This window comes from Anomaloglossus baeobatrachus, chromosome 6, assembly GCF_048569485.1.
Source record: "Anomaloglossus baeobatrachus isolate aAnoBae1 chromosome 6, aAnoBae1.hap1, whole genome shotgun sequence".
NCBI classification, from domain to species: domain Eukaryota; kingdom Metazoa; phylum Chordata; class Amphibia; order Anura; family Aromobatidae; genus Anomaloglossus; species Anomaloglossus baeobatrachus.
In genome coordinates this window covers 89,899,145-89,911,865 of record NC_134358.1, presented here as the reverse complement: position 1 = coordinate 89,911,865, position 12,721 = coordinate 89,899,145, and the positions used below count along the sequence as shown (strand labels likewise).

Below are 12,721 nucleotides of genomic sequence, written 5' to 3'. Positions count from 1 at the left end.
GGGTGCCATGGAGTTTGACGTGGGGTTATGTTGTGAGAAGTTGTAGAGGGACTGAATTTAGTTTGGCTAGGGAGTGTGATAGGCCGCCCTAAAAAGATGCTTTTTTAGGGTGCGTCTGAAGCTGAGTAAGTTGTGATTTGTCCTAGCTTCTTGTGGTAGAGCGTTCCAGAGGGTTGGTGCAGCTCGGGAGTAGTCTTGGATCCGGGAGTGGGAGGTTCAAATTAGTGTGGATGTTAGTCGAAAGTCATTTGCAGAGCGTAAAGAATGGGTGGGGTGATAGACAGAGAGGAGGGTGGAGATGTAGGGGGTGCCACACTGTGGAGAGCTTTGTTGGTGAGGACAAGCAATTTGAATTGGATCCTATAATATATGGGCAGCCAGTGCAATGACTGGCACAGAGCAGAGGCATCCGAGTAGCGGTTAGCCAGATAGGTGACCCTGGCTGCTGCATTAAGGATGGACTGTAGAGGAGAGAGTCTAGTTAGGGGGAGACCAATTAATAGAGAGTTACAGTAGTCAAGGCAAGAGTGGATCAGGGCCACGGTGAGGGTTTTTGTCGTTTCCATTGTGAGAAAGGGGCGGATTCTAGATATGTTCTTGAGGTGCAAGCGGCAGGAGCGGGCAAGAGATTGTATGTGGGAGGTGAATGAGAGATCAGTGTCAAGTAGAACACCCAGATAGTGGGCCTGCTGCCTAGGACTTATCATTGTGCCACACACAGAGAGGGAGATGTCAGGTTTAGGAAGGTTGGAAGATGGAGGAAAAAGAAGAAGTTCAGTTTTTGAAAGGTTAAGTTTCAAATAGAGACCAGACGTGATATTGCAAACTGCAGTCAGGCAGTCACTAGTGTTCTGTAGTACAGCGGGGGTGAGCTCAGTGGATGAGGTGTATAGCTGTGTGTCATCAGCATAAAGATGGTACTGAAAGCCAAATCTGCTGATGGTCATTTCAATTGGGGCAGTGTAGAGGGAGAAAAGAAGAGGGCCAAGGACTGAACCTTGAGAGACCCCAACAGTAAGAGGAAGAGGAGAAGAAGTGGAGCCAGCAAATGATACACTGAATGAGCGGCCAGAAAGATAGGAAGAGAACCAGAAAAGAACAGTGTCTTTTAGGCCGATAGAATGGAGCATAGAAAGAAGGAGATGGTGGTCAACAGTGTCAAAGGTGTCAGAAAGGTCAAGAAGGATAAGCAGAGAGTGGTCACCGTTATGTTTTGCTGTCAACAGGTCATTGGTCACTTTGACAAGGGCAGTTTCTGTTGAGTGTAAAGGGCGGAAGCCAGACTATAAAGGATCTAGAAGACAGTGAGTGGAAAGGTAGCGGGTGAGGCAAGAGTAGACCAGGCGCTCCAAGAGTTTGGAGATGAAGGGGAGATTGGAGACTGGTCTGTAGCTGCTTGTGCAGGACGGATCAAGGGAGGGTTTTTTTAATAATGGAGTAATGATAGAGTGTTTTAGGGAGGAAGGGAAGATACCAGAAGAGAGAGAGAGATTGAAGATTTTACTTAGGTGAGTGGTGACAACCGGACAGAGGGACTGGAGTAGAGGTGAGGGGAAGGGATCAGTAGGGCAAGTGGTAGGACGAGAAGAGGATAGGAGCCTGGAGACTTCCTCCTCTGTGTATCATCATCAGTCATTTAGGACAACATTGGATCATTCAGAGATCCTCAATGAACTTCTGGAGTGAGTTTGCTGGACTGAAAGTAAAGGGGACAAATAATATTGCACGCCCCACTTTTCAGTTTTTTACTATAAAAAAAGGTTTAAAATAAGCAAAAAACATCCGTTCAACTTCACAATTGTGTCCCACTTGTTGCTGATTCTTCAAAATTAATTTAAAATTTGTATCTTTATGTTTGAAGCCTGAAATGAGGGTTGACAAATTCAAGGGGGCCGAATAATTTTGCAAGGCACTGTAATATCCCAAGTGTCCCTTTCAAGCAACAAATACCCTTGAGTATCCTCTTTAAGTAACAATCCCCCCTCTCCAAAAAAAATAATTCCCCCTGAAAGCCCCAATCATTTGTATTTTGTCCTTTTGCTTCTTCGTCACAAGTGTCTTTCAGCAACTTCCTCATATGTCTCCATTTAGATCACATGCACACTCAACCAAACCGAGCGTCCATGTGTATGGGGGAAACTAGGAGTGATCGTTAGTCGCTGACTGCTATTTATGGAGTATGTGTAGTTTTAGCCGCCTCTAATAACAGCTCAGTAAAAGTAAAAGATTGCTTTGAATAAAATATCTTATCACATTGTGTTGCTAGCCTTTCTATGTATTTTTAGATATTCCAGGATCTGGGAGAATTGGACACTAATGTGCTCTTCTCAGGCTGCAGTGGTAAGTAACATCCATTATATTTATATGGAGAGCTGTCTGTTGTGTCTTCCTATAGATCACAGGGTGTATTTTTCTTGCAGCGTCACTAGTGAAGGCGCTGATGTTCTGTGGCTCAGACTGTGGTCCAAAGAGGGAACATTTCTTCAGTACAATAAAAACTGCACTCGATGCCGTGAAACTAAAACCGGTAAAATGTTTCATCTTAAAGGGATTTCTCAATTTCTTGTACGGAGTGCACAGCTCCTCCGCCTCCCGGCTTTCTACTTACTCTCCTGATTAGTTGACAGTTCGGGTGGGTGGCAGGGTCTGAACACTGCACTCTCTGATGCTGCAAGGAGAGAAAGCTTTGCCTCTGCAATATCGGTGGAGAGCAACACCAAAATCACAACCAGTATGGAAGGCTTAATGGATAAATCCTACAAACCCACCAATAAGCCAATGCAAGCCCAAAATTCATGAAAAATTATGAATAAATCTTTATTACAACCATTAAAATAAATGGACCAACCAAAGTGACAGATGGAATTGATATAGGGGACCTGGCACCTACAGTAATTAAGTAAAGGACATGCAAACCTTAAAATAAGGCTATATAAATATAAAAACCAGATGTAGTATATCAAAGATATATGCAGCAAGAAAATAACCAACATAGCTGTAATCAGTAAAAGAGAATATTGTACAATCACAAGTGTAATAGCCTATGTAAGCAAATATAAATGGTCATTCAAGCCACATATAATATTACCGGCAAACAGAAGTCCAAGTAAAATGATGGTGCGGCGTCCCCACACACTGACGCACGTTTCGCAGCAACCGTGCTTCGTCCTGGACGACGAGCAGTAAACAATCAAATTAAAAATCCTTCCGTCCTTAAAAAGGATATTAAATAACAAGTAAATTGCAAAGTTTCTTATTTTTACAAGTATTACCCATTAACAAGATGATATCACCTTTTATAATCATTTATAAAAAATGCTTAAAGGGGTACTCTAAAAAATAACAAATTATCATATATCCCTAAGATTGGGAATCAACCAGCAGAACGAGGGACTTTTTTTTCTATTAGCTGCCAATTTACATTCCACTTTATTATATCCACGTTCCTTTTTTTACTTTATAAGGTTTTTATTGCAACAGAATTCTGTGTGCAGCACCCAGTGGTCTGATATCACCAATGACAGGAATCATATTTGGCCAAATTGTCTAAGTTCCGTCAATTTGCCAACATACAGTATACTAGGGTACATGGACATTACAAAGGCAGGTCCTCTGCTTTGGATCCCATATATGAGCCAGGGTAGCAGACATTTAAATGGCTGTAAGTAATCATACATTTTCTGTGCAGCACTCCAGAAGGGTGAATGTATAGCTGCCAGCATCTCATATATATATACACACACACATATATATATATATATATATATATATATATATACACACATATATATATACACACATACATATACACACACACACACACACACACACACACACAGTACAGACCAAAAGTTTGGACACACCTCCTCAGTCAAAGAGTTTTCTTTATTTTCATGACTCTAAAAATTGTAGATTCACATTGAAGGCATCAAAACTGAATGAATTAAAACATGTGGAGTGAGATACTTAAAAAAGTGTTAAACAACTGAAGATATGTCTTATATTCTAGGTTCTTCAAAGTAGCCACCTTTTGCTTTCTATACTACTTTGCACACTCTTGGCATTCTCTTGATGAGCTGCTAGAGGTAGTCACCGAAATGATCTTCCAACAGTCTTGAAGGAGTTCCCAGAGATGCTTAGCACTTGTTGGCCCTTTTGCCTTCACTCTGCGGTCCAGCTCACCCCAAACCATCTCGATTCGGTTCAATTCTGGCACCCCATCACTCTCCTTCTTAGTCAGATGGCCCTTACACAGCCTGGAGGTGTGTTTGGGGGTCATTGTCCTGTTGAAAAATAAATTATGGTCTAACTTAACGCAAACCGGATGGAATAGCACGCCGCTGCAAGATGCTGTAGTGGGCATGCTGGTTCTGTATGTCTTCAAATTTGAATAAATCCCCAACAGTGTCAGCAGAAAAGCACCCCCACACAATCACACCTCCTCCTCCATGCTTCACGGTGGGAACCAGGCATGTAGAGTCCATCCGTTCACCTTTTCTACAAAGACACGGTGGTTGGATCCAAAGATCTAAAATTTGGACTCATCAGACCAAAGCACAGATTTCCACTGGTCTAATGTCCATTCCTTGTATTCTTTAGCCCAAACAAGTCTCTTCTGCTTGTTGCCTGTCCTTAGCAGTGGTTTCCTAGCAACTATTCTACCATGAAGGCCTGCTGCACAAAGTCTCCTCTTAATAGTTGTTCTAGAGATGAGAAGGTGTGTCCAAACTTTTGGTCTGTACTGTATATATATATATATATATATATATATATATATATATATATATATATATATATATATATATTGAACAAAAATATAAATATTGTTAAAAAATTTGTCTGTGTTGGTGGGCACTTCTCATTTGATGAGATAATCCGTCCACCCCGCAGATGTGGCATATCAAGATGTTGATTGCACAGGTTTGCATTAAGCTGGTGACAAGAAAAGGCCACTCTAAAATGTGCAGTTTTATGACAGAGCACAATGCCACAAATGTTGAACGTTTTGAGGGAGCGTGTGTACCGCCCCGCGCTCGGCTGCAGCTGAGCCGCTCGGATCCGGGCTCGTTGGTGGCTGTCTTGAGCGCCTCCGGACCGGTGGTCACTTCGCTCTGAAAGGGGCTGGCGCTTTGAAGGGGTTTTTTTAGTGTTATGGCCGAGGCCGTGGTTTTTGTTAGAGTTCGTGACGCCACCCACGGGTTGTGGTGAATGGAGACACCACCGCTGCTGTTTACTAGGCGCCCGAGGAAGATGGTGCGCAGCTGAGGTTTTAACCCCCCCCATGGGCAGGGGTGATGGCCCCGGGACCCGATGGGTATGGTATGTGGGTGCTTGGCGGTGCAGGGCGATGCGTGGCCCGAGGGCACAGTTGTACTCACTATTACAGATGCACAAGAGTCTCTGGTAAACCAAAAAGATGGTGGTCGGTGCCCGCAGCCGGCTGCGTCTGGTCCCCCAATCGGGTTGGTGGTCTCCGCCTTTCTCCTGCACCTTCTTTGTAGCTGTGGACAACCCATGCTTCAGCAATGGGAGCCAGCTCCCCGGCGTTGTGTGTTGGGAGAGCCCGTTTGCCCGCAGACGCTGGCCCGTGGGATCTCTAAGCCTGAGCGGTGGCGTTTATCCCCCTCGGTGGGCTGTTGTCTTCAGTCGGGACTTGGGCGAGAAAGGACCTAAAGTCCAGTCCTCAACCAGTTAATTAACTTGGTCCACTGGTTTCTGGACCGAGTTTCAGGGTCTAAGTATCTCCCTTTGTGCTCCGGTTTCCAGTCGGTTCCTCGGTTTGGTACTGGCGGGCCACTACCCTGTCCCGGTCCCTTACGGTTCCACCGAGCCATCTTCCCGGCTCCTGCAGGCTGAGGCCACCGTATGCCTCCTAGCCAGAGGTGACTGGGCTCCAAGCATGTTACTTTAACATTGCAGAATATAAAAAAAAACATTTTTATTAAACGGGAACGGGACGGAACTGGGTCCTTTCATTTGCCCACCCAAGGAAACATACGCTTTGATGCTGCCTCTAAGAACAGGTCAGCACCCCATTTCCCCAGTACAGGAATCGGGCACGGGTCCGGTGTTGCCCACAACGGGCCGGGTACAAAGTTCCATACCCGGCAGTCTCTCAGAGGCCCCACGTCCGGGGGACCCCTGGCCTCGGAGGGTAATCACCGGTTTGCATGGTGACGGGACCCCGGCCTACTCTGCCGCAGGCCCTTCCTCCAACCAGCCTCTCCAGAGACTGCAGATATGAAAGGATGGTCCATTTAAAACACTTTAACTTTGCTGCCGACGCAGCCTCCTCCAGCAACTTTCCCTCAGTCCACCACAGGGCAGCACGGGTCCCCAATGCCACTTCACTCTTGGTGACACTGTCCAAAAAGACCCCGTCTTCCACTGCTTGCAGTGCGGGTACGGTAGGCTGGGCTCTGTAACGGCAACTGTCTCTGCTCCTCTTAACTCCCCTGCCATCCTCCACCAGGGGCTCCGACCCCTGATGGCGCCCTCTGTGGCTCCAACCGCAGTGGCGTTCAACAAGTCGGGCAGGGTCCTCTTCCTTCTCCCCCCATATGCGGGATGGCGTTTCCCGGAGAACTTGGGGACGTTCAACAAAGGTCGAGATTCAACGGGAGCAGGTCCTTCATTTAACACATTAAAACTTCAAAACTTGAACTTGCGGCGGGTTCCGGCTCCTTTAAGGCCGGCCATTTTCAGGGCACATGCAAAGTGCTCTAGCTGCCGACAGTACCTGCAGAGCGCCATCATCGTATTTCCGAATACGCCAATGATGAGCGGGGGCTCATCCTCCGAGACGCACTCCGTGTCGTCCCCTGAGCTGCTGCTATTTGTCATCTCCGATTCTGAGTTGGCGCCTACGGGGTCCTCCGGGCCGGGCGCCATTCCCGTCACGGCCGGGCGGTCTGCCGGGACTGACATCCTTCCTGCGGCAGGCGGTTCGCTGCCAGCTGCCGCACGGTGAGTCACCATCGGAGCTTCTGGATCCGCCGCTCCTGAGACCGGAGCGGGAACTGTAACCTCCTCCTCGCCGGCAGCATTCTCTGCGGGCATCGCCGCTCCAGCTATCGGCGCGAGGCCGGCATCAGGCTTGGGAGCAGACATCCTCCATCTGCTCCCCCTTGGTCTTTTCTCGGCACTCCCTTTTTCTGCAGGGCAGTTTTACTTTTCGACTGCTCACTTTGCTGCACGGCTGAGTTCCCAGGGGGTGGGGCTTCAACTGTCGCGCTCTTTTCGCGGGGAAGAAGGCTTTGGCGGGAATCTTCGCGCCAAAAGATGGCGGCAAGATGGCGGATTCTGAAATTTTTCAACGGGTCACCGCTGACTTCCACTTCAAGGCGCACTTCACCAGGTAGGTGATTAGGTAAGTATCCTGTTCGTGACGCCAGAAGTCGATGTTTACCGCCCCGCGCTCGGCTGCAGCAGCGGAGCCGCTCGGATCCAGGCTCGTTGGTGGGTGGCTCGAGCGCCTCCGGACCGGGGGTCACTTCGCTCTGAAAGGGGCTGGCCCTTTGAAGGGGGTTTCTTAGGGTTACGGCCGAGGCCGTGGTTTTTGTTAGAGTTCGTGACGCCACCCACGGGTTGTGGTGAATTGAGACACCACCGCTGCTCTTTACTAAACGCCCGGGGAAGATGGTGCGCAGCTAAGGTGTTACCCCCTCCGTTGGCAGGGGTGATGGCCCCGGGACCTGATGGGTATGGTATGTGGGTGCTTGGCGGTGCAGGGCGATGCGTGGCCCGAGGGCACAGTTGTACTCACTATTACAGATGCACAAGAGTCTCTGGTAAACCAAAAAGACGGTGGTCGGTGCCCGCAGCCGGCTGCGTCTGGTTCCCCAATCGGGTTGGTGGTCTCCGCCTTTCTCCTGCACCTTCTTTGTAGCTGTGGGCAACCCGTGCTTCAGCAACGGGAGCCCGCTCCCCGGCGTTGTGTATCGGGAGAGCCCGTTTGCCCGCAGACGCTGGCCCGTGGGATCTCTAAGCCTGAGCGGTGGCGTTTATCCCCCTCGGTGGGCTGTTGTCTTCAGTCGGGACTTGTGCGGGAAAGGACCTAAAGTCCAGACCTCAATCAGTTAATTAACCGGGTCCACTGGTTTCTGGAACGAGTTTCAGGGTCTAAGTACTCCCTTTTGTGCTCCAGTTTCCAGTCGGTTCACCGGTTTGGTACCGGCGGGCCACTACCCTGTCCCGGTCCCTTACGGTTCCACCGAGCCGTCTTCCTGGCTCCTGCAGGCTGAGGCCACCGTATGCCTCCTAGCCAGAGGTGACTGGGCTCCAACCCAGACACCTGGTGTTAGACTGGGGCAGACCTGGGTACAGGTCTGCCTCTGCACTTGAACTTGACTCCTCCACACTCCAACTTAATCTCAGACTAACTGGTTTCTCCTGCCTCAGGACCTGTGAACTCCTCGGTGGGCATGTCCAACCGCCTGGCCATGCCCCCTGGTGTGTACATCAAAGCCTGAGGGAGGTGACTATGGTTTTAAAGGTTGGCTGTGGGAAAAAAAAATAGCTGTGCGCACACTGCGTTTTTTTCTCAAGAAATTTCTTTCTGCAGAATTTCTTGAGAAAATGTGCATGTCACTTCTTTTCCGCAGGTAACTGCTGTATTTCACTCCATTCACTGTAATGTAATCGCGAAATACCGCGGGTATACCGCAGGTAGCAAATGATGTGCGGTATACCCTCTGTATAGCTGCGGTTTACCTGCGGTAATGCTCATCACTGCATGCGTTTTGCAGGGAAGTGATGTCATTATGACAGGAAGAGGAAGCGGAGCAGAGTAAACACACACATCACAGACACAGACATAGAAAACACACACATCACACTCATACACAGACAAATAGAATACACATAGAAATCAAACGGACATATAAAAATAAAAAACGCGGAGGTAAACACATAGCGGCGGCCCGGTATTCTCAGGCTGGGGAGGGCGAGGGTCATGGTTAATGCCCCCACCCCCCTCCCGCAGCCGAGAATATCAGCCCGCAGCTGCCCTGGGACTGTCGCATCCATTATGATGAGGCACCTTCAGGTATCTGGAAATTGCACCCATGGATGAACCAGAATTGTGCAAGTCCATAATTCTTTTTCTGAGATCTTGGCTGATTTCTTTTGACTTTCCCATGATGCTACACAAAGAAGCAGTGTGTATCAGGTGTGGATTATTCTACATCCACAGGTGTGTCTCTAATTAACTCAGATGTTGCCAATAACCCTATCAGAAGCTTTCAAAGACATGACATCATCATATGGGCTGTCACATATTGTTAAAATGCATAGTACTGTTAGTGTATGTAAACCTCTGACTTTGCAGAAAGGAATAAAAATGCCTTAAAACATTCTCTCTCTCTCATTATTCTGGCATTTGGCAAATATAAATAATTTTGGTCCCTAATTGACCTAAAACAGGAAAGGTTTATTCTGATTTAATGTCAGATAGTGAGAAAAAAACATGTATATGTGTATTTTTAGACAGTGTATGTATACGTCTTTTTTCTACTGTATGTATAATACTCAGAAAAAGAAGCTGCGCTCTTTCTAATCACATCTCTTCAGAATGGGTGCAGGCAGTAAATTGGCCAGTTCCAGAAATACATTGAAAAATCCAATAAAAGAAAAAACATGCAGCTCTCCGGCCTCATCCAAGGTGTTTTATTCACCATGAGTGCAATGTTGATAAGGCCGGACAGTAGCATTTTTTCTTTTATTGGATAAATATAAGTAAATGACATTTTTGGCCATATTTATTGGAATGCAGTGCCACCTGGTGGTGATAAAGGAGAAATCCACTATACATTATGTCTTTCTCCAACTCTAGGATCTTTACAACAGTGCAATAATTAAGCAGTTTACCAGGTGACTTTACAGATGCAGCAGCCGTAATGACTGGTGTGGGATCTGAAAGCCGACAGTGGAGATAGTGGAAGGGGTTAAACGTATGGATTGTATACAGAGAACAGATGACGCTAGAATATATTGGAGCATTGCTCATAGTACAGTTGCCCAATATCCTCTTTAGGTGGAGAATTATGGTTGTCAGTAAAAAGTAAATGGTAATATAAATGGATATTATGGGTAATTTGATGTTTTATTTATTTCTACTACCATGGACATTATTTCCTTTACTATGTGACCTTGAATTTGGAGGTAAAGTTTACCTTTCTCAGTTGGTTCTGATTTTTACAATTTTGCATTTTCTAGTGCGGTGGATCCAGTCTGGAAGTTCTCAACTCATCTGATGCATAGGATCAGAGCCGGACTAATGGACATTATTTATTCTGTTTTTGTTATTGGTTTTTTTTTTGTTTTTCCTGCTTGATGAATACGAAGAACAATGATTTTTCAAAAAAAAAAAAATCAAAAAAATCTCTTTAGCTACCTAACCTGATGAAGGCTCTTTAGGGGCCGAAACGTGTTGTTTGAGCCTTTTAAAAAGAAAATATTCACTGTTTATGCCATCATGGATCCCTTTTGGTCTCTAGGAGTGAACTACAACTGCCATGAAAATTGTTCAGGATGCAAAGAAAAACCCACAAATAACATCAACTGAAATAGAGGACTCACTGGAAACCTAGCAGTGTGGCTGTTTCAAGATGCACGATAACGAGGCACTTGTAGAAAAAGAAAAATGGGTTGCATGGTCGATTCGCCAGAAGAAAGCCATTACTGTGCAAATGCCACAAAGAAGAATGGCCACCTTTATCATCTGAGAAAATAAAGAGCCTCATCCACAACTACAACAGAAGACCTCAAGCTGTCATTGATGTTAAAAGGGGGCAATACACGGTATTAAGAACTGGGGCATGTGAACTTTTGATCAGGGTAATTTGGATGTTATTTTGGTTGTCATTATGGTTTGAAAAGAGAAAACACAGTAGTTTGAAAATAAATGGCTTCACCCAACCACTAACCATGAGGGGAAATCATTCATATTCTCTGGAAAAAGGCCAAGAAAGCAAAAAATCTGCCGGGGTATGTAAACTTTTAAGCACAATTGTTTGTCCCTAAAGGTGAAAAAAAAGTCAGATTTTTTTGTTCCTATGAAACTACTATTAAAATGGCGCAGTCTACTATGTCTGGGTGTCAGCCTCCAATAGGCGTATACTCCCAAAAATGGTGCATGACAGAGCACACAGTGACTCCGTCTGCAGCATTATGGTCAGTGGCCCATTCGGTGCATACATCTGAAACCCATTTTGCGTTGGGTTCTGATGGAAGCTCCAACGGGACCTCTGAATGGGGAGAGGAAAAGCAGGGTGAAAGTAGCCTTACGTTTTTCAGTGCAGAATGTTCTGAAACATAAAAACACTTAAAAGCGCGGGTTCACATCTGTACACCAAAAATGCATGAAATAAAGGAGATAAAACATAAAATAGCAGCATAAATGCAATAACCAGAGAAGATTGTTATTGTGTAGTTTGGTGCAAACACCTGCAGAAAACACAGGATTTATTCAATGTGTGAACACAGCATTGCTGACCCAAAAAAGCAAGATGTCATACAATGAAGCTACATCAAGATGATAAAGTCTTTGATTTCAACTGTCCACTCCATTTTACTGACATCCACAACATATGAAGGAATATTCTGCTATTTCTTTTTTACTACATTGATTACTTTTCACTGGCAACTTTTGGTATTTATTTGTCCTCTATATTGTAATCTCCCTGTTTCATAAAAATCAGAATAAAAAACATAATAATAATAATAATAATAATAATAATAATAATAATAAAAAAAGCATTTGGGTGTAGTACATTATTACTGCCAGCAGATGTCTCCATTGGTCCTCTCCAATATCGAGGCTCCACATGACTGAAATACAGTATTTATTTCTTCACTTGTTTCTATTTTACGTTTTAAATCTGAGACAAAAGTATTTAATTAATTAATCAAGTATTAGTAGTTATTTTAGAATTACAGTTTTGACTGTCTGTACTTCATGATTGCTGTGTTTCCCTCTTTGCAAAATGTCATTTTAGGATTTGTCACTCCATTTTCAGTCATAACTTAGCTGGACATTTGCCAGTGATAGCCCAGTGATGCCGAAATAAAGCTAATAATAAAAATAGTACCTTGTAGTTTATTGCGTTAGGTCTCCCCCATACGGCAATAACCTGTATATGTGATGTTTGGGCACATGCAGGGCCGCCTTCAGGGCATTACAACCATGACTGGTGTATGGGGGATCCGGCAGAACCCAGGGCAATTACTTAGCTTTAAAAGACCCGGTCCGGCCAGGCCCCCCTCTTCACTGGGCCCCAGTTACAGCACAGCCGCAGTAGAGGGACCCGGCAGTGTAGCTTAGGATTCTATACATGGCTAAATTGCATGCTACGGTAATCGGCAAAACATGCAAATTCCATGTGTTGGACTGGAGGCAGGGTCAGTGGGGCAGAGTAGGGGCTGGCTGGGGACCGCTGACCCAGCACCTGCCTTGCTTTAGATGTATGTGCGCCAGAGGATGCATCCAGTGAGCGGAAGCACACAGGGGGCCTAAAAACGCTGGCAGCCCGGGACCCTCCTCTTTCATTCTTCGGCTCCCCAGGGGCAAGTGGCGAGGAGCAGAGCTGTATGTAGGGGCAGGTGCACGCAGCAGACAGTGGGGTACCATCGGGCCGCCTGATGTGGAGGTCCGCAGTGTCTCCCCAGCGGCTGCATGGGAATAGGACATTCTTTGAGCTGCTGTTGTGGCGCCCCTGACCTG

General features: G+C 46.1%; 1 protein-coding gene across 1 annotated transcript in view; it reads left to right on the top strand.

Annotated features, from left to right (window-relative positions):
- Positions 1–12,050, top strand: part of SLC26A7 (solute carrier family 26 member 7) — a 99,836-nt gene extending 87,786 nt beyond the window's left edge. Inside the window, exons 16-18 of the mRNA XM_075316260.1 lie at positions 2,286–2,340; positions 2,421–2,527; positions 10,216–12,050. Coding sequence (XP_075172375.1) covers positions 2,286–2,340; positions 2,421–2,527; positions 10,216–10,260 — 207 coding nt within the window. The 3' untranslated portion in view covers positions 10,261–12,050. The remainder of the gene's footprint in view (positions 1–2,285; positions 2,341–2,420; positions 2,528–10,215) is intronic.
- The last annotated feature ends 671 nt before the right edge of the window (positions 12,051–12,721 follow it).